Genomic DNA, 22,544 nt, shown 5'->3' on the forward strand with positions numbered 1-22,544 from the left:
CTAAGCCTTGGGCATCTGTTAACTCAGCAATGTCCGATTTATGTTTGGGCAAAGACTGTGCATTAATGAGTGATCCTCGAGGTATTAGCTTGGGCTTAGTGGTGATTTTCATGCGCGGCCTATTGTTCGAGTGATGTTTATGTGGAGTTAGGTTATGACTCAAGAGAAAGCCGCTGTTGGCACATTTCAATGGCCTTTTTATGGACAGTTTGTCCAAGATAAGGCATGTGCATTTTCCAGTAATAGTAGCCGGAAAATAGTTTAAAGTCCACAGATCTCTACTTATATAGAATAGGCGGTCAGTCTGATGGCTGAGACGACGGCCAGCATCTCTGGTTCTGGGGGCTGTCTAGGCGAGGACGGACACAGATTGGCTTGCTTTTGGTGCGCAGTCGACGTGCCCACTGCACGTGTGCGCTTTGCGTCTGGCGCAGCATGCTGGTTAAGTAGTGGAGCTTGCCACCACTAGGGTGTCACCCTGCCGGAAGTAGGTGCAACCAATAAGGGAGGAGCTGCGTCCCTCCGCTCAATCGGCAGGAAACTACTGCCACGGACTGAGGGCGCAACCCAAGAAAGGAAAGTGCAAGTTGCAAGTCAGTGGTTATATACCAAAACAGGTACCTGTAGCCCATAACTTCTGCAAACTAAAACTGTGCAGGTCAATAAATTACCTGCGGTGGTGGGGTGAGCCCACTCATGCTGTAAGCTTTGTTGCTCTGTTATTGATGGCATTTTGCCTAATCACCTGTGCACATCTGCCTAAAGAGATACACACTTCAGTGCCGCAGCTGGTGGGCTAACATTTTCCTTTGCTAATGTTTATTTTCTATCCATCTTTAATACTATCTAATTTTCTCAGTCATTCTTGTGTGTTTCAACTATTAGCCCTATACATGAACAAATAGTAACTCTGCAACTGTAGAAATACCTCTGCATAGGAGCTCTGATCAACTGCTCTTTGTTGTTCACCAACATTCCCATAGTACGCCTTGAAAAGTATGTGTACTTCTGTCCCACGTAGTTGTGTTCCTTCTCTTCAGAGTTGTGCTTAGTGTAGAATTATGCACAGGTTGGAAAAAGCGTCCTGTGCAAATACACATTTCAATTTTGTTCAAGGGGAAAGCCCTTTTCCTGCACCCAAATCAAATACGGAAATGTTCCATTCTTTTCATCCTGCAACAGGATTTATTATAATACCTGGTTGGAGTACATTTCCAACCTTTTTGGGTGTGTAGAGGAGCCGTATTGGTGCCTGGGATTACCCACAAATGTAGATAAGGGTGAGACAAAACATTAACAGCGGGAGCAAAGCAAAGGTTCTGGCTCGGGTCTTAGAACCCTTGCATGAGCCGAGCCCTGAAAATGTTTGCTATGTAAATCATACAACAAACCTCATATAAAAAAAATTAAGTCCCTTCATAATTCAAAAAAAGCTTGTTTCTTTAATACGTTGAAGCTTTGATATTAATAAGTCACATTATAGCATTGAACCATCGGTGAGCTATAAGGTAAGACAGCTGTCAGATAAAGCCTGTACGTGACCAGATTATTATAGAGCAACATTATAGTCTATTGAATCAAACGCATTAGATTTTTGTACAACTGATATTCTGAACTCACATATTTGAAAGTGCATTCATAGGCGGTGATGAAGAAACAAGAGTTCTGGTGAAATTAAATATTTGCCTAAAACAACAGAATTTCAACGGGGAAGCCGCAATTTATCAAAATGTTCAGGATTCAGTTTGTGCAAATCCTCAAGTAAATGGGTATCTATTTGTCTTTCCTTATATTAAGGATTTGTTTTTCTCTCTCTGCATTTTTAATATAATGTGAATTTGGAGTGCTTTACATGAGCACCAGTTACATTAATTGTTTGTAGGCTTGGGCAGATTGATTGATTTGCCCAGAATCACAGGTTGTGGATCCAATGGCGAGACTCAAACCTGAAACCCCAGTTCCAAAGTCGGCAGTTCTGTCCGTAAGTCACATCCTGCATGGAGGGATAGATGCAGGCAGAAGCCACATGAAATCTCGGCTTATTATGGGCTTGAGGTTCCAACAGGACCTTGAGCATATGCTTGAGGCTCGAGATTGGCTCAAGCTTTCAGTGGCTTGCCCTGAGTGTTCCAATAATTTCTAGGCAAACGATACTTTTAGTGGCGGTTGGTAACTGATAAAAATGGAGGGAGTGACATAATATTCAATAAAAGCACTTACAAATAAACATTTAAAAATGAAAAAAGAAAAGAAACTTACCTTAGCCTGCAGCATGTTCAATCCCTAGCTCCAGCCTCCTCCGAGCGCTAGGCCCTACAGCTCCCACAGGTCCTCATCAACTCCGCATGCTGCTCTCAGACTGGATTGGCTGGAGCAGGCTGTCTCAGCGCTCTGAAGGGCCCTGGCTGGAGGCCTATAACTGCTCTCCATCCAAAGAGTTTGAAATGCACATGTTGGTTTGGCCATAGCAAGGTATCCGGCCAAACCGACCTGCCCGCTTCAAACTGAAGGGGCCACTCGTCATTTCTGCCATTTAGCTGCAATTACGCACTGGCCCGTCCTGGCCTCTCCGTTCGGCAGAACTCTGCCAAAATAAAATGGTAATAAAATCCTTTTCCTGATCTGCCCGGTGAAGCACGATGCCTTGATGAGCCCGCATTGGAGGTGAGCCGCTGCGGCCTGCCACACAACTGAGACGCCCGCTGTCCGTCGCTGCTGGTGGGCCCCGCGGCGAGACGTGGAGGCAGGCCTGTGGTGGTGGCGGGACACTGGTAGCAACGGCCTGATCTGCGCCTTGGGACACCTGCGGCTGACGTCCTCACTAGAGGTGGGCATCTGCGGCCTGAGACACCGCTGTCGGACGAGCACCAGAGGGCAGCTGCGGGCAGGGTGAGCAACGAGGCTTGGGAAGGGAAGGTGTGCCCTGGGCCTTGGACAATACTAACTGCTCCTGCGGCCTGACACTGTGGAGCGAGCCTGCTGGAGACGAGTTGGGCTTCGCCCTTGAGTCGGCCCTGAACTGCATCAGAGCGCCTAAGGCCTGCGATGATCTGAGGGCCCTAGGGGTTGGCGCAGAAAGTGGGTTGTGCGGCGAAGAGCGGGACCTTAATGCACCACAGGCATGAGATAGAAGAAAAGTGCCTGCCCTGCGCCAAGGGGGAAATACCGCTGTGATCGCTGTCGAGGCAGCGAGCGTCTGCCGGCAGCCTTGTGGAGAGCGGACTGGGGCACGCAGTAAGCGGGACTATAATGGCGGAGCGGGCAGTCGCAACACCCCGCCAACAAGTAAGTGGGGAGCTTCCTAGCGCCGGGCAGGACACCCCAGGAGCGGCCACCTAGTACAAGGGACACTGAGAGTAGCTTTGCCTGGAGGGCCCAGTGAAGTGGGAAACTTCAGTGAATGTGGCCGGGAATGCCCGCCGCTAGGGCCTAAGACGCTGGGAGCTGGAGACTTGGGTGCGAGCGCCATTTTAGGGGCAGCACCATTTTGTGTGAGGCAAGTGCAGTGCTCCCCGGCGCAAAAGTCCCTTATGTCATAGGGAAGGCCTCAGACGATGGGAGGTACCACAGGGAGGCTGTGCCCAAGGCCCCTGTGCCCTCAGAGTGGACGCCTGCCAGGAGCGCCTGGAGGAGCTGCGCGGAGCCTGCCAGAGGGGTGTGGGGTGTGGTGCTGCGCCCTGGGGGAGCGAGGAGGGGCCCGGGCACCCCCGCGTTGCAAAGGAAAGACGGACTGCACAGGAACAACACCCGGTGCCGGTAGCAGGTGTGGAGAGGCTGGCCTCCCCGTCAACTGGGACAGGGAGTCGGTGTACGTCGGATCGAACTGTGCTCTTTAGGTTGACGCTTGTGCAGGGGAGCACTCCCTGCTGAAAGCTTTTATTACGGACTGGCACGACTGACACCACGTCTGGTAGCGGGAGGAGGCCCGGGCTTTGGTGACCTGCACCTAATCGTGTCTGCCCACACTGAGGACCGTCTGCGGATGCAAACGGCGCAACAGCTAGCGATGGGCTGGCTGCGGGACAAGTCGCAGCACGGACAATCGAGAGGGGAATGTCTTGACCTTTCACAGGGCTGCCAGAGGGGAAGTATGGAACCGCAGGCGGCGGCCCTTGCTGCCAAAATGGACATTGTGCTCGCAGCGCTGGAGAGGATCGGCACCACCTTGGAGCAAACCAAGGAGTTCCTAGAGACACGGATTGACAAGGTCACGTTGGATTTCACCTTCCTCCACGCGGATCACCGTAAGCTAGCCGAAAGGGTTGCAACATATAGCCAAACATTCCAGGAGATACAGCCTGTTGTTCAAAACCACACTATAGCGCTACAGGACATGATCGACCAGGTCCACACACTTGAAGACCGATTAAAAGATGCAGAAGGGCGCTCCCGGCGCCTCAATGTTCGCGTGGTGGGCCTTCCGGAGGGCGAAGAGGGCAGAAGTCCGGAGCAGTATGAAGAGCAGTGGCTACTAGATCTCCTACCCCAACGGGCGCGGTCACAGCAGTTTGTTGTGGAAAGGGTGCGCCGAGTGCCCGCGCGGAAACCCAGGCCAGGAGCTAGACCCCGCCCGTTCCTCTTCAAGCTTCTCAATTATAGGGACAGGGACGTGGTGTAGCATGAAACTCGAAAATCAGGCAACCTAACTGGGAAACAGTCGGGTAATGTTCTTCCCGGATTATACAGCAGCAGTGCAGAGAAGGAGGAGCACCTTTTTGGCAGTAAAGCAACAACTCAGGAAGCTGGAGTTGCCCTACTCCCCGCTGTTCCTGTCCCGCCTACGAGTGGTCACGAAGGAGGGAGCTTGTTTCTTCGACTTTCCGCTGGAGGTGTGGGACTGGCTGGAGGAGTCGGGACAGTGGACGGGAACAAGGCCTCCAGGCTCGGAGGATGGTGGCCGGCCGGAGAGGAGGTCAAGACGGCGTAGAAGGCGGGGGGAAACCATGCTACAAATCTAGGCCCAGTAGCGCCCAGCCCGGAGAAAATCAGGATGGAACATCAGGACGCCCTCGAGGCCGTGGTAACGCTTGGAACAGTGCACAGCAGCGGCCGAATGGAGACCTACATATGCAGTGACCCGGGAGCCAGTGGTTCGTCATCCCCGTCCACTGTGATCTCCGAAGACATGAACTTGCCAGGGGGGACGCCCCAGACTGCTGACCAGCTTATGTGATATTATGATGTTAGGTTACATCTATGCATGACTGCCTAATATGTATGCGCTGAGAAATGTTTTGTCTTTCCTGAACCCATGCTCATGTTGTTATATTGTGCAGTATATTGGGGTTGTCCTTGCAGATCAGCGTGGCGCATGCGCATTGCCGGGGAACGGCTCGCTGCGCGGAGGCGGGACACGCGGCTCAGGTATTACATTTGCAGGCTACATACCACTGTGGCTCGCGCTGGGTCTGCGCATTCAGCTAGACCTTGACACATTGTACATCTCCCGAATATACAGGAGGCATGAGAAAGGGGGTACAGCGCAGTCACGTCACTGTCACTACACACAACCCAACCAGGCACTACACTGGAATAGCTCCCCACTACCTGTGTTCTTTATTATATTTGAGATTTGGACGAATGTCCCTTCGGGGATCCGCCCCATTAGTTACACTGTTCATACTTGTTATCTTGTTTGAAATGCAGCACACCGATATGTTTCCCTCAGACCAAGACCCAAGCCTCTGGTGCAGTCCCTTTGTCTTGTGATGCGATGAATCACCCAGATACATGATGGCACATAGTGACTTGGAACATATGTGGTATGCATACGCAGTCGAAAATTTATTCCATTTTCTCCTACCTGCAGTTGCACTCTGTTGGGGTGTCCCTGCTACAGGAAACTCACATGACCCAGACAGAGTTTTACAAGCTTCGCAGGCGTTGGGGGGGGGTCAAATTTATGCTACTGTCTTCTAGGCGCACGCGGGGGATGCTGATCTGGGTGCGGGCAGGCACTTTCTTTATCTGTGAAGAAGTGAAGGTGGATAGTGAGGGCAGGTACACACTGGTGCGGGGGAAGTTGGTCAGGAAATACTGCTGGGTATCCTTGTATGCCCCTAACGTCAACCAACCGTCCTTTTTAGCTCAGCTGACCCAGGCCCTCCACCCCTATGTCGGGCTCCCTTGGTTACTCAGGGATTTTAATATGGTACTAGATGTTCAGCTAGACAGGTCTTTTCCTCCCCGCGCGCCGCATCGGTGGCATCCAACACGCAGGCGCTTAAGGACTGGCTCTCACACTGGGCGCTGCAGGACCTGTGGCGCACACTACACCCAGCTGATAGAATTTATCCCTACTATTCTGCAGTTCATGACTTGCATGTCCGGTTGGACAGGATAGTGGGTTCCCAGGCTTTGCTCCTGCTTCTTGCACAATCAGAATACCTGGGGAGGACACACTCTGATCATAATCCCCTGTGGTTGCAGATCAGTTGGGAGGCGGGTCGTCCGCCTGTGCCCAAGTGGCGCCTCCAGCCTAGTGCGCTAGAGGACTCAGAGTTTTCCTTGTCCCGGGCACGGCCGTTCTCGCGTTTTTCAAGATCAATGAAGGGATAGTGAGCAGTGCAATGGTAGAGTGGGACGCCCACAAAGTGGCAGTCCGAGGGCATTGCTTGGGGGCCACGTGGAACATACGCAGGACGCTCTCAGCCTCTCTTGCGCGTCTAAAAGTTGAACTATTGCGTTATGAGCAGGAAGGAGAGGGAGCGGGCTGGCATTCACACAAGCAAGGTAACCTTTGTGCCCAACATGCGGAGCTTATGTAGCGGTTGAGATGCCACAATTACGCGGCGCACACGGCCAAAACGCACGCCAAAGCAGATAGAGCGGGCCGCCTCCTGGCTTGGTTGATTCGACAGGAGGGGCGCTGTGCCCCGATAGGAGCACTCCGCACAAAGGGCGGAACGCTGGTGTATACGCAACGCGAAATCCATCGTGCCCTAACAGACCACTACAAACAGCTATATAGGTCCAAGGGAATTGGTCCCAGATACCTCCTAGAGGATTTCCTGGACTCTATTCATCTGTCCACGGCCTCCGAGGAGCAGAAGGTGTCGCTTAACGCGCCTCTTTTATTAAAGGAAATTGGAGAGGCGATCCAGTCAATGGCCTCTGGGAAAACTCCAGGGCCGGATGTCTTGCCCGCCGAGTACTATAAGGCTTACCGTGAATCCCTGGTGCCACTACTTCATAGGTTATACAATGCAGCGGTAGAAGAAGGATAATTGCCCCCTTCCAGGTTGGAGGCATTTCTGGTCTCCCTGCCCAAGCTCAACGTCGATTATAAGATCGGTTGGCGCCGGTGGTGCCCAACTTAGTCCATGCTGATCACAATGGGTTTGTCCCTGCGAGGTCCACTTCGTTGAACCACAGGAGTTATTTCAGGGTGGCAGCTGATGCTGCACGGGAGTGGCCCAGGGCGGGGTGCCTCATCTTGGACCTGGAGAAGGCGTTTGATTGCCTGGAATGGGCTACCTGTCAGCGGTGCTGCTGCGCTATGGGCTGGACATGGGGTTCTTCCGACAGGGGGGCCCCCTGTCCCCGTTGCTGTTCGCACTGGCAATTGAGCCACTAGCCGTAACTATACGGGCGACTCTCGGTGACGGTATACTAATGGGAGACGTAGTCCATCAGGTGTCACTCGACGCTGACGACCTGTTGGTGTTTGTGAGGGACGTGGAGCACATACCTGAGCAACTGGCCCAGCTGCTACACGCATTTGCCAGTACCTCAGGGCTCAGAGTAAATGCGGGTAAGTCCTGCCTTTACGCTTTTAGTGGAGGGAATGTGGACCCGGGATACTGCCTCCGGGGTAACATGGGTCCAGTGGAAAGAAGATACCTTCCGATACCTGGGGATACAGATTTACCGCCACCCGACTGACTTATTGATGGGAACCTGGGGAGGGCGGTCGCGGCGCTTAGGTCGCAGGTACGCTTCTGGAACACGCTCCCACGGACGACCATGGGTAGAGTGGCGCGTGCCAAAATGGTCATGCTTCCCCTCCTCCTGCACTACTTTGTCAATTTGCCAGTATTTATTCCGGCCCCGTTTTTTAAACATGCTTAAAAAGATGTTGCAGGACTTTATCTTGGGCACCTCTAGGCACAGGCTGGTGCTGGCGAAGCTATATCTGCCGACAGATCGGGGAGGCCTGGCTGCTCCTTGTTTTGAACACTACTACCTGGCCGCTCAGCTGCAATGGGTTGCTCGTTGGCTGGCGGATAGAGGTAGGGGTGATACAGCCACAGCACTGCCGCCATACTCACTAGAGCACTTAACCTGATCTTCCACCTCATTGTTGCGATTGCACGCCCATCACCGCTCCTCCTAGCAGTGGCATACAAGTGCTTCCGAAGGGCTCTATATCTCACCCCAACACCATCCCTTATGCGCCAGCTATTCCCCTGGAGGGATCGCCTGGTGCCGAAGGGGTGCTCAAAGCTTCTATGCTCACAGAATGGTGGGAGGCTGACATTGATACGCTCGGAGACTTATATCGGGATGGAGAGCTCTCGATATGAGTCCTTAGTAACAGAGGAGGAGCTTCCACCAGGGGGTAGTACACCGCTCCCTGATAGCGAAATTGACTGCCCGGTGGGTAGATGTGACCGTGGAGCCTAACCAGCATTTAACTATGCACTATCTGCACATAATGGGGAGAGGTAGGCACCTGGTCCGCTGGTTTGTGGCATCGCTGAGGGAACACACAGCTGTTGGTTTGGGTCCACTCAGGTGCAAATGGGAACTGGATCTGGGGCGGCCACTACTAGACAAGGAATGGGAGAGGGTCCTTAAAGGCCCCGTGCGCATCCCCAGAAACATGCGATTCCGCCAAATCCAGCTCTTCATTGTTCTCAGAGCTTACCTCACACTTGAGTTGAATAACAAGTTCTTTCATCGCAATGACGCGCTCTGACCTAGGTGCTGCGAATTGGGGGCGGGGTTCCTGTACATGCTGTGGAGCTTTCTGGGGTTACGCACTTACTGGCGTGCAATTAGCGGGCTGCAGCAGAGCTGCACAGGCCGAACCATACCTTCTGACTGGCCTGAGTAGCGCGACCAGGGTGGGAGGGGGGGGTGTATGGGGGGGGAAAGGAGAGGAAGTTAAAATGTGCAAATGGTTTCTGCTGCTATAGTTATTGTTTCTTGTTTCATATATATTCCATCTGTTTGCATGCCCAAGATGCAGAATCAATATTGGACCATACAGACTGTTGAGAGGTTGACACATCGGTCCTCACTAGTAGCCTCAAAGACTGCACCAGGACTGGTGAAAAGTAGCATAGTTAGCTCCTGGATGAGCATCCTCTGTTCCATTCACAGTAATGTTTGTACGCTTGTAAAACACCATGGCCATGCGCTAACGCATTGATGAATAACCTGTACATGACTGTGAGCTACTACATGTGATGTTCGTGCTGTCAAGTGTAATCTTAAAACAATAAAAACACATTTGCCAAAAAAAGAACAAATGTAGGAAAGAATTAATGGCACGAGTTGGTTTCACATATGGTACGCAGTATATTCACGCTGCAGTCTGCAACACGGTTTTCATAGAATCAGGTAATCGTTACTAGATCATCAAGGCTTAAAAAACAAAAAGGGGGTGAAACGTTACAATGAATTGCATAGCTTATTTTTGTTCAACTATAAAAGATATGTTAACTATTTTTATGGAATACGTAATTACCAACAAGACATCCTGGCAGTAAAACTTCTATTCCTAAATTTAGTTAAGCAACAAAGAAATTAGTTTTGAGCGTTTTAAGAAAACCAGATGATTACTGGTAGGGCTCCAATGAGGAAGGAGAGAGTTCCACAATAAGAAAGCCATGTAGGAGGATGGCTGTCCTCCTGGGTTGAGCTTACAAATCCTTGGTGGAGTCAGTAGACAGACTGCCGCTCAGCACAAATTCCGCATCGGTACATGAACCTTGATCAGATATTTAATAAAAGCCTTGGTCATCTCATCAATAGCTTTATGCTTTAAATTTGATTTGTCTTTCATTTGGTAACCATTGTGGGTCAGAGAGATCAAGAGACCAAAACACGGTGCAGTAAATTCATCATAACTTTGACTGTCATAACCATTTTCCTCAAAACACGTAGAAAACATGGAGATGATAATTCTGTAATCTGAATTGAACAATCTAGATTATCGGCAAACATAAACTGCAGGTTTAGAACTGAGGTTTAGGGAAAGGGAAATTTTCCTAATGAAGAAGGCCAAACAGTAGCGACCCAAAGTCCCAGTTCCCAAGTTCCTGTTTCAAACCAGTGTTCGTTCCTGATCCCATTGGTGCCTCTGCGAACCAAACATTTGAACTGTTACTAATCATTTGAGATATACAGACCCCTATGCTTGATAGCCCAAGGATCCCTGCTTTGTATGCTTGCCTTCCCAGTGATATTTGTCCCTCTGGTTGAACATGGCCTTTGAAGATCGGTTGGAGCTATGACTGGCCTCCTTGTGATCTGTGCTCAATACCAACCCAAATCACCAACCAGCCGAGTCGTGGTGGTGACCCTGTTGACCATGCCGCGGTATTTTGACTTCAGAACAGTGCTTATGCCCCCTAAAACCAACACCTTTTATGTTAGTAGTCCTTTTTGGCTAGCAGGGTTTAAATGTTACATACATTTTTGTGCTTTGTGACACTTTCGACAGTGTCTTCTTTTTGTACTGTAACCTAGTGAGCTGTCTCCTGCTGCATCCAGCACCCCAGAGAAACAGGAGAAAAGGGCGAAACAGATAGCATACTTCATACACTTGTTGCATTCTGTCTGCTACGTTTTGTTTGACAGGCAACTGTAAAAATAAATCCTTTAGAAAGGACAAAGTCGAGAAGGTGTGCGGCGACAGCTGAGAACTACAAAAACACTGCTACAGACCTCTGTATTATTGTGAACTATAGCTCTTTACATCATAAATGCTGCAAAAGGTTTGATCCTAGCCTCGGGTCATACCTGGATTGGATCTTCTGTGTTTTGTTCAATTTTACTGCTCTACTTAATGCTGTTGCAAATAAATGCATATCATTTTTGTACCATTGAGTAGTTCTAAATCTTTGTCACCGCCTGTAGTAATCTCGACTTCTCAGTTCACACCACCTCTTGAAAAGTCAAAAGGCAGAATGAAATTATGTCATCCATCGAGCAGTGCAGTAGTAACCAAGGGCCTGGGACAACAGTGTTGAACAGACGAATACTCTCCAGAAGATTGTTTAACAAAGGCCTTACAATGGCCTTGAACTAAATCACACATGTATTTTATTATATGAAAATAACAGCAGATTTGTTTCCACAGCACTGTGAGGACGTGGGACGTAAACCGTGAAAAGAGCCACACCAATGTCTTTAAGCCACGATCGATGCAGGGGAAACGAGTGATCCCGACAGCTTGCACCTACAGCAGAGATGGCAGACTGATTGCAGCTGGGTGTCAGGATGGAACGATCCAGATCTGGGATCGAAATATTAATGTAAGTTGAATTAATAAAAATGGGTACATATTAAATATAATACAACTCAAAATGTTATGTGTACATCACTCATTTTGTTTTTGTTAAACGTAATCTTTGAATTAAGTGAAAGAAATTATGGTATTTATCTCTAAGGCTGGTTCTGCTGATCCTACATTCTTTCCGAGTACTAAAATTAACAATTATCACCTATATATTTGTAGATAAAAACAATAATGTGCTTTAGGGAGTGTACTTTTCCTGGCACAATGCCTTTTTATGATAAAGTTTTTTTGCGGAATCTCTAGATGCAAGAAGTTTGCTTTGCATTGCGATGGGTACAGTGTGAGATTTAGTACGTCTCTTGGGTAAGAGAGGAAAAGGTTTCAGACTTCCTTCTGGTGCTGAAACCAGTAGAAAAAGGGTCCCCTGAAATGGATACAGGGCAGACAGCAGGGGAAAATGTATACCACCAAACTAGAAACGGTCTGCCCTCAATGATACATATTAAAGGCTCACAAGGAGTCCAATGATTTTAAATTCGCAACATTGAGCTCACCACAAAACACGGTCAAATGATTAATCAAACCACATGTAGAAAAATAAAAAAAAAATTATTTTCTTTTTTGTGTATACTTTCGTAGTGCATAAGCAATTAAATAACAATACAATTGGTAACAAATCACATTTATCAAAACTTCATATTGGCCCCACAACACCCTCTCAACATTCATCCAACATCATCACTTCTCTTCTCTTACAAATCCTCACACATTCAAGCAGCTAATGACACAAAAAACAGTTCATACACCATCCTCATCAACAATTCCCAGAGTGATACACTGAAAGGGACCCTGAAGTGTCTTCTCAGCAAGGAGCCGGAGACTCAAGATTGTAATAACAGGACCCAAAGTAACAACGCCGACGCGCGTTTCGGTGCCTGGCCCGATCTTATGGCCGCACCTTCGTCAGGGCTTTCACGTCGGGGGAGTGGGGCAGAACACAACACTTAAACCAGCGGCCAATCTGTGATACACAAAAACACATCTTTTTACAATTAATATCATAAAATCACAAAATTATAACCACACTTGTACATTCTTTAAATTCAGCACTTTGGTATATACTCCAAGCTTATGTATAGAAACATACGAGCATTCATGATTTACAATTTCATATGGATCATTATATCTTCAATAGAGTTGTGCATGCAGTGAGCTCAAACATTGCGCTCAAAATATAGATTGGAATATATAAACAACAATCCGCACCATTAGCGAACGAGAGAATCCCCTGAACACACAACCCACAGTCATTCAATCAGATAACACAAATTTCCCATTCTTTACAACACATACATCTCAGTCATAGCGATAATGGTCCATTCATAAATTTACAAAACTCATTAAGAAAGGTGCTTAATTTTCCCAAAGAAAACACGTAGTTCCCCTATCTAATCCGACATCAACTTCTCATAGTTTACCTCAAGGCCGGGCCAACTTAATGACCTTAGAGAGAGTATATCACGTCAATAGCCACGGCACGCTAAAGACCCCTGTTCCAGAGATCACGGAGAGGGACACCTTTGCATCAGGAATAGTTCTAGGGCAAAGAATGAAACATCGTGGGTATTCAAACGATACTAGATGGAGATAACCTCAGACTCGCATCACCCGTCTGCCGGAGCAGAACGTCGAAGGATCCACACACTTACCTAATCCAATGTTCCTTTTTCAAGCAACGCATATTAAGAAGAACTCAGCTCGGAAGCTCGAATTCAACTTCCCCTCTGAGAGACGACCTATGCAGATAAGGAATCACACATAACGTCTTAGCGGCAGACGAGGTCTCTAGTAGATCGTAGACCACAGACGGGAATTCTGCGGGGATGCAGGTAACCTATTTTCGTCCTTACGATCTTTCGTAATTCTAAAAGGGGATAAAAAATACAACAAGCTAGCACTGGTTCCCAGAGGAAGTATTTCCCAGGTTATCAGAGGTAAGTTACGTTACAAGAATAGGTCTCGATAGGTCTCGATAAAAACCCGGCTTTCAGAATAGATTTCAAGCAAACCACTCGAGACAAGAGGTCAGGTAGCACTGGGTAATTAATCTCAAAGACCAGCAGCATGGATTTGACCCTTACACACAGAGGCTGCAGGCAGAAAGTTAATGGAGGGGGCATGCCGAAATTATGAGACCATTCAAACAAGTCTCAAACTGGAAATAGGGATATCAACAAAATGTCACTTCATAAGCGGACCCGCTTACCCGGTATGATAACTTCCCGACTGTGATTACTCCGCGTTCTGAGTCCCAGTCAAGACAGGAAGGCTTCAAGAAACGTTCAGGTCGGCGTCTTCCGGTATTTAAATAACAACGGCACACCCACAGCGGTCGATGAGTTACGGCACCTGGGATAAGTATCCTAGGGGCTGCAGAGGCAGATCTAAAAAACGGAACGGAACACGGATTTTTGCCGATTCCTGACTCGCGCGTTAGGATCAAACAGGGCAGCGCTTCATTAATACTGCAAGGTTAAGAGTCAAATCAAGGCTCCAGCTAGAAGAGATCATTTCTGGAAACAAAGTTAATGGAGATACTACTATAAAAAATGGTATAGGAGCCGACAGATAAGGAACATAGACATAGTCTCGAACAGAGCATAACCCTGCAAAGGAGGGCGCGTAATTCTCTAGTAAAGCTTGAGAGAGTCTCAAGCACTTTCATCACACACGGTACCAGCTAGGGTCACCGTCAGGTTAGATAAATGCAGCTGACATGAATTCGGCTCATGGACAAGACTAGGCAAGGCAGTCATACGTATACAATAAAGTAAGATATAAACAGGCCAAGACCTAGTATATCAGAAATATTCAGAAGGGCAGTAAGGCCGAAAGTGGCGTAACAAAATGGGGCATACAGCTCACGCATCAGGCCCCCATATGTATCTGGCCAGTTTACAGAATCGCATTTTCCCACGGGCACAAATCGTTGAGCCCCGATTTTGCAGCGTCTAAGAGGAAAATCCAGAACACCGCCCTTTTCTTCCTTATAGAGGTGAAATCCTTGCCTGGTACGCTGCGCACTTTCTCAAGAATAGACCATTTTAAGTCTGTTTCAGAGTGCTTCGCCATAGTCCAATCAGACACCAAAGGAGCCCCACTTCTCTGATTGCGAATATTCGATTTATGCTCACCAATCCTAATGCAGCACTCTTGTCCCGTCTCTCCCACATAGGGGAGCCCACACGGGCATAAGATGACGTAGTTCGACAATTACTCCTGCTGTTCAACTTAATGTTGCGATTGCCAATAGTCAGAGTGCTGCCAATCAGAGCTTGGGCACACGCTTGGCAATTCCCACAACGGTGGTTGCCCACCACCGGAGGGAGACCAAATACTCCAAGCTGTTTGGGTTCTCCGGCTTTCACCACTGCCCCTCTCACCAGATGGTTGCGGAGATTTTTGTTTCGGCGGAAGGCAAAAATCGGTTTCGATAGTTGATTATCCAATTAATTGATGTTCAGAATGTGCCATAGAGAATTGACCACTTGTCGAATTTTGTTGTTAGCCACAGAATGTTTGGTGATACACACTAATCGCTCTTGGTTTACTTGTTCTCGCTTCTGGTGCTGGTCTTACCAATGCACTCCATACCAGGCTCAGGTGATATATCTTTGGTCTGGCCAGGCCCACACTTTGAGGCTTGTTTGCTACCGGCATACCGATCAAGAATACATGTATGCCATGGACCCAGTTTCATTAAGAGTCTGAATCCCATTATGACAAACTAGAATTTGACACTGATGATTACAGGTAAGACATGCAGATTCCATTAGATTGGTGTTGAATGTTTGAATTGAGAAACTGACCTCAGCAGTACTGCTGTAATATTAATGCATAGTAGGAGGTTCCTCATCAATCAGAGTGAACCATGACAAAGATCCATACTCTCACCGTGGCAGGTTTTAGGCGTGCACCAAAGCTAAAACAAACATGTACAGACCTCTGATGCTGCTTAAGCACACTTATGAAGACGGGCTCCAGTAAGACACCTGCTTTGCATACCAGAGTCACAGGAAGTCTCTGTAAGGCATCAGGTAATGACTGCTTACTCTAATTGTTAGAATGCGACCTCAGGGGAGGGCAGGACATGTACCTGACCACCCTGGGACCCCCCTCCCTAGTTACCAAGACGAGCACAGGCGGGAGACTTCTCAGGGGGAGAGTCTCGAATCTAGGATCGTACACACTACACAAGCACCCCACGACAAAGAAACACCACACCGTAGCTTCTTAAGAACGTTTCTTTATCTTGCTATTCAAAGGATCTTTATGATCGGCAAAGGTAGGTAGTTACAACTAGAGCAAGGGCTCCAAGAGTCTCGGTCAGGGTAGGGGTAGCGGGACAGTCTTATGGGATCAGTGTCAATATCGGTGCGTATCATGCGCGCAGCTCTCAATCCCCGGGCCGGAGAATATGATGCGATCTTTGGGGTCCAGCCGGACCAGGAGAGTCAGGGAGCCGCGAGTCACTCAGCAGGGCTCAAGCAAGATGTCGGAGGTCTTACGATCTTCAGGGGAGCCGCGAGTCACTCAGCAGGGCTCAAGCACGATGTCGGAGATTTACGATCTTCAGGGGAGCCGCGAGTCACTCAGCAGGGCTCAGGTGTTTCAAAGTTGCAAGGGAGCCGTGAGTCACTCAGCAGGACTCAGGTGGTTCCAGCAGAAGTCCTTCTCTGCCAAGCGAGCCGCGACCACGTCAGCAGGGCTCTCGTCGTTCCAGGATCTCATCTCCGATAGTCCCGGAGCATCCCCAATTATAGGACTGCTCCTCTTTGATCTCCGGAGTTCTGGTCTGCAGGGGTCTTAGCACCTGGGGGCCGCTTGTTGGGGTTTCCTGCCACGCGGCCCTTTGATCCATTTATGTCAGGTTCGGGAGGAGTCCCAGACATACAGCGGGCGTGGAGCCAGCCCTCCGGGTGGCCAGCGGGGCGATCGAAACCCACTTCTCGAGGAGAGGTCGGAGGTGTGAAAGGTACTGCTCCTCCTTCTCTCACTCAAGGGGAGCGCTCTGTCCTCCAGCCAGGGTGGCGTCTCTAAGCCTGGGCCGCGCTGGCTCTGCGGCTATCTTAGGTGCCGGAAAGTGGGCACACGGGGCCTCCTGGCCGGGAAGATGAAGGCACGGACTGGGAAGTCCAGGGATGGTCATGGGTAACATGGAGGGAAGGGTTGGCTAGGCCGGGGGACTCAGGGGTCTGTTGTGGTGTAAAGCTCGGAAGGGGTTTGCTACGGGTCAGGGAGGACCACGCCACGAGGCCGGGTCTGACACTAATGCTGAACTAACCCCAGGTAAGTCTCAGATCCCACGTTCATCTGTTCTATCCTGTCAAGGTTCAGCCCTTACCAGTTCGCAACTTTGGACAAGCGGGCTGCAGGATGCCTCATGACCCAAATCGAATGAGATCTTGCTCTGAGCGACGTATTGCAGAAACCTCTTCCACATGCTATTCAGTATTATGTAATTGAGCATATTGTTAGATTTAGAACTTCCAATTCTCAATCATTGGGCACTCCTGCCGCATAGCGGCAGGACTAGAAATTCTATAGATGTTTGGTATAGCTTGCACACCTGGTTCCACACTCTTGCCTCTATATCATATGCAGGCACGTCCACCATGACTTCTGCAGGTGCACACCCTCCCCATTTCTAAATCCTTTTTCAAGTCCATTGGACTGGGTAGAATACCTTCTTTAGGATCTTCTCAGGATCCCAACTCAGTTTTATCTCTACATTTTCTTGTAGTTTGTTTCTGTTCCTGCTTTTCTTCAGCTAGTGTGGTTTTCTTTGCACCTGTATTTAAAGTGATGTGCATCTTGCCACTTGGTGTTTGCTACAGTTATCTCACATAACCACTATCTCTACTGGTTAAGGAACATAGATATGATTCACACCAAGGCTGTGTGTGTTGCCAACAGTCCGTTGTCCTGTCTGGCCTGCTTGGAGGGCAAAGGTGGACATTGGACTTCATAAGTCTGAGGAAAAACAAAAAGGTGAATATGTAGGTTCAGAAACAGAGCACACCACTGACCATCCTTTCTGTCAACCAGGGCCTCTTACCACACCCCGTGGACATCCCAGTCCCATGAGAAGGTCACACTTACTGGCCCAACAAAAGTGGTACATGTAACTTTGAGGATGCTGAAAGTATCATTACCTTAAGAGTTTCAACCAACCAGATAAATCTTAATCACAACAGGTGAAGTCTTTTCTGTCTTTCTAAACCAAAGCCTCATGTTTTCAAGCCTTCAAAAGCTGCTTCAGACTCCATGCCCATTCACACAGAGATGTTACACGAGAAGACTAAATGTGCCACCAAAGACCACCAGAGGTTACAAAGTCTATCAGCTTCACACCGTCCTCCCTGGCATCATCTCAGGAGAAACACTCCACTCAAATGGTACTCAGGGGGTGTAGGAGGAAGGAGCTTCTCCTCCATTATCACAGCTGATGGCAAGTTGTTACCATCACATGGATCCTGCGGGTGTTTGAGAGGCTCCACCTCCCTTTAGCAAAAGCAGAGCTGGCCCATCATATGATAGTGGCAGGGATATTACTTCCACTTCTTTGTTCTGAGCGTGAAGTATGGTTGGCTCTGTTACATCTGGATCTTTAAGATTCCAACCATTAATTATCCATGTAGAAGCTGAAGATGCTTACTTTGGCTCAGGTCATTCTAGCAGGCCAGAACTAAGTTTGTTTGTTTTTTCTCTTTAGACAGTATAGATGTTTACGGTTAGAAAATTGGGTTACTGGTTGACTGAGGTATGAGCCCTGGTCAAGCAGCAGTCATAATCCTAGTCAGGGTAAGAGGCAGGCAAATCCTAAATTAACCTGTGCTAACTCTCTGGTAACTTGACACAGACCTGTCAGACTTAATTTAGAAACTGTGTGTAAAGTATTTGTGCATCAATTCAAACAGTGAAAACACCACACACAAAGATCCCACACTAGGTTAGACTAATAGGTCTGAATTTCATAAATAAAACAAGACCAAAATGACAAAAATCCAATTAGCAGAACCAGGGATATTGATTTTTAAAGTTCATAGTGAAAAATAGCAAAAACCACAAATTGCGATTGGGGATATCTGGTTGTGCCTGATAGGGACAAAGTCACAAGTTCAGACCACACTGAAGAAAGTACCTTAAATTCTTCTTTTTTGCGGGGGGGGATACTGAACAAAGTAACTTAAAAAACAATTCTGCGCATTGGGTGGATCCGTGTTGACAATGTGTTGTGCAGCTAAGGCAATGCACCTGTTCTGAGATGCAGCGAGGCTGCAATGCGAGGTCCTGATGCATCGACGTAGAGAATCCTGTTGACGGGGCTTGCAATGCGAAGTCTGGTGTCAAGGATGCTTTTGCTACGGGTCCAATCCATGAAGCAGCAATGATGCGTTGGTACTGCCCAGTGATGTTTCACTCTGCAAAGAAGATGCGTCGGTTCCGCAGGCAAACACCTTAGGCCCACTTTTAAAGGTCCAGGACTGAGGCGACACCACTTGGTCGATAGATTCACAGTTGACAGAGTCTAGGTTCAGGGGTTGGAAGCATGTTATGTCTCTGAGGTTTCAGATTAGCAGGCCAGCCAACTAGGCTTTGGAGTCACTCTGGGTTCTGGGGTCTAGTAATTCAGGTACTACCGCACGGCCCCCGTGTGGCCGGTTTCTGCTGCCGCTGCCTGCTTGGCCCTCTTGCTGCCGCCTCTCCTTAGGGCCTCTGTTCTCCAGGCTTGCCCTCGATCCCTAGGCTTGCCCTCGCTCTCCAGGCTTGCCCAGGCTTGCCTTCGATTTCCCCCCCCTCCGCTTTCCTGCTCTTTCCAACCCCCCCTCTGCTCCCCGCCGCTGCTCCCCTGCGGCCCGCTCCCTTCTCCTGTCTCCCGCTCCCCATTCGCCACCCCGCCTCCAAGCTGCTCCTCCCTCCCACTTCGCCATAAATGGCGGGGACCGCGTGGCAGTGAGCTGTGACCCTTGACCCGGTCACTCTACTACCACGCGGCCCCGTGTGTCCGGATTCTGCTGCCGCTACCTGCTTGGCCCTCTTGCTGCCGCCTCTCCTTAGGGCCCCTGCTCTCCAGGCTTGCCCTCGCTCTCCCCAGCTCCGCTTTCCCGCTCTTTCCCGCTCTTTCCAACCCCCCCTCTGCTCCCCGCCGATGCTCTCCTGCAGCCCCGCCCCCTTCTCCTGTCTCCCCCTCCTCATTTGCCGCCCCGCTCCCGCCTCCCAGCTGCTCCTCCCTCCCACTTAGCCATAAATGGCGGGGACCGCGCAGCAGTGAGCTGTGACCCTTGACCCGGTCACTCTACTATCGCACGGCCCCCGTGTGCCCGGATTCTGCTGCCGCTGCCTGCTTGGCCCTCTTGCTGCCGCCACTCCTTTGGGCCCCTGCTCTCCTGGCTTGCACTCGCTCTCCAGTCTTGCCCTAGCTCTCCCCCGCTCCGATTTCCTGCTCTTTCCAACCTCGTAGCTGCACTCCTGCTGCCCCGCCCCCTTCTCCTGTCTCCCGCTCCCCATTCGCCGCCCGCTCCCGCCTCCCAGCTGCTCCTCCCTCCTACTTCACCATAAATGGCGGGGACCGCGCCTTCCCCCAGCGGCCGTGCCGATTGCGTGCCGAAGGCGTGCCAAAGGCATGCCCGTCTACGCCCGGACCGCGCCCAGCACCAGAACCCCTGGACCCGGCCAGTGCCAGCCAACAAGATTGAGCTACAACGATGCCAACCTCCACGCACTCAACACCGGCCGACATCCAGCCTGCTACCAAGCCACCCCGAAATGCACCCACGGAGCCTTCACCTGCCACGCCTGCTACTTCACCTGCACTCGGTCCTGCACCGCGCCAGCCAAAACAGCTGCCAACAATAACCACCTCAAGTTCATCCTGCTCAACACCCGCTCCATCCACAGGCACGCCGTCGAACTATGGGACCTCCTGGACAAAACGGCAACAGACGTCGCCTTCTTCATGGAAACCTGGATGAACGCCTCCTCAGCCCCCGACATCGCCATTGCCATCCCGGACGGCTACAAGATCATCCGGAGGGACCGCATCCACTAGACTGGAGGAGGCAACGCCATCGCCCAAAGAAACACTATCCGGATCACGACCAACACGTCAACACCCTCACCACCTCAGAGCACCTGCACTTCCAGATTCACACCGACCCCAAGACCACCCTCAGAGGAACCCTCATCTATAGACCACCGGGGCCACGCTCACTCTTCAGCGAAGCCATCGGAGACTTCATCAGCCCACTTGCCCTCGCCTCCCCCGACTACATCCACCTAGGAGACCTCAATTTCCACCTGGAGAACGACCAGGACAACAACACCACCGCCCTACTAGACAACCTCGCCAACCTCGGATTCAAGCAACTGGTCAACACCCCCACCCATTACGCCAGCCACACGCTCGACCCTGTCTTCTCCTCCAGCAACCACATCTCCTTCAGCCACACCACCGAGCTCCACTGGACCGACCACAGCTGCGTACACTTCAACTTCAGGAAAACAACGACCCACCACCGACCTCAACAAACCCCCTGAAGATGCTGGAGCAAGATCACCACCGACCAACTCACCACATCCTTGCGCCTAAACCCTCCCACCAACACCACGGACCCCAACGAAGGAGCCCGCAACCTCACACAGTGGATCACTGACTGCGCCAACACCCTTGCTCCACTGAAAAACCCTCCCAGCAACCTCAACAGCAAGAAAGCTGCGTGGTTCACCAACAATCTCAAAGACTCCAAGAAATCCTGCAGTGACCTCGAGAAAGCCTGGCGCCACAACCAGTCATCGGACAACATGACAGCCCTCAAGAACGCCACCCGCAAACCACCAGCTGATCCGCACCACCAAAAGGTCATCCTTCAGAGATTGACTGGACAACAACACCCACAATAGCAAGGAACTCTTCAACGTTGTGAAAGAGCTCTCCAACCCCAACGCCAGCAACAATGACATCACGCCTTCTCAAGACCTCTGCAACTCTCTGACCACCTTTTTTCTCTGTAGGATCGTCGACATACATGTCAGCTTCGGTGCTCAGAACATGTACCCCACCACCGAACCTACACCACCCCACCACCATGTGCGCCTGGACTCAGGTCAGCACGGAAGATACCACCCACACAATGAACACCATCCACTCGGGCTCCCCTGCCGATCCCTGCCCACACCACATCTTCAACAAAGCCGACTCCATCATCGCACCCAAACTTCGGGACATCATCAACAACTCCTTCATATCCGCCATTTTCCCGGAGAGTTGGAAGCACGCAGAGATCAGAGGGCTCCTGAAGAAACCCCCTGCAGACCTCTCAGACCTCAAGAACTTCCGCCCCATCTCGCTCCTCCCCTTCCCTGCAAATGTCGTCGAGAAAACCGTCAACAAACAGCTGACAGCCTTCCTGGAGACGAACGGCTCCCTCGGCCCATCGCAGTCCGGATTCCGAGCGAACCACAGCACCGAGACCGCCCTCATCGCGGCCACCGACGACATCCGGACCCTGCTGGACAATGGAGAATCCGCCGCCCTCATCCTGCTCGACCTTTCGGCTGCGTTCGACACGGTCTGCCACCGCACCCTGACAACCCGCCTCCGCCACGCCGGGATCCAAGGAAAGGCCCTGGAATGGATCACCTCCTTCCTCTACGACAGAACCCAAAGAGTCCGTCTCCCGCCCTTCCTCGCAGAAGCCACCAAGATCATCTGCGGGGTACCTCAAGGCTCCTCGCTCAGCCCCACCCTCTTCAACGTCTACATGAGCCCCCTCGCAGCCATCACACGCAAGCACAACCTCAACATCATCTCCAACGCCTACGATACCCAACTGATCCTCTCCCTCACCAACGACCCCACCTCTGCCAGAGCCAGCTTCCAGGACGGAATGAAAGACATCGCTGACTGGATGAAGCTCAGCCGCCTGAAACTGAACTCAGACAAGACGGAAGTCCTCATCCTCGGCCCATCCATCTCTGCCTGTCTGGGACGACTCCTGGTGGCCCCCTGCTC

General features: G+C 50.4%; 1 protein-coding gene across 1 annotated transcript in view; it reads left to right on the forward strand.

Annotated features, from left to right (window-relative positions):
* Positions 1–22,544, forward strand: part of WDR70 (WD repeat domain 70) — a 1,742,574-nt gene that overhangs the window by 881,439 nt on the left and 838,591 nt on the right. The window contains exon 9 of the mRNA XM_086960548.1: positions 11,312–11,486. Coding sequence (XP_086816674.1) covers positions 11,312–11,486 — 175 coding nt within the window. The remainder of the gene's footprint in view (positions 1–11,311; positions 11,487–22,544) is intronic.

Source organism: Lissotriton vulgaris, chromosome 3_1 (assembly GCF_964263255.1).
Source record: "Lissotriton vulgaris chromosome 3_1, aLisVul1.2, whole genome shotgun sequence".
Taxonomy (NCBI): Eukaryota; Metazoa; Chordata; class Amphibia; order Caudata; family Salamandridae; genus Lissotriton; species Lissotriton vulgaris.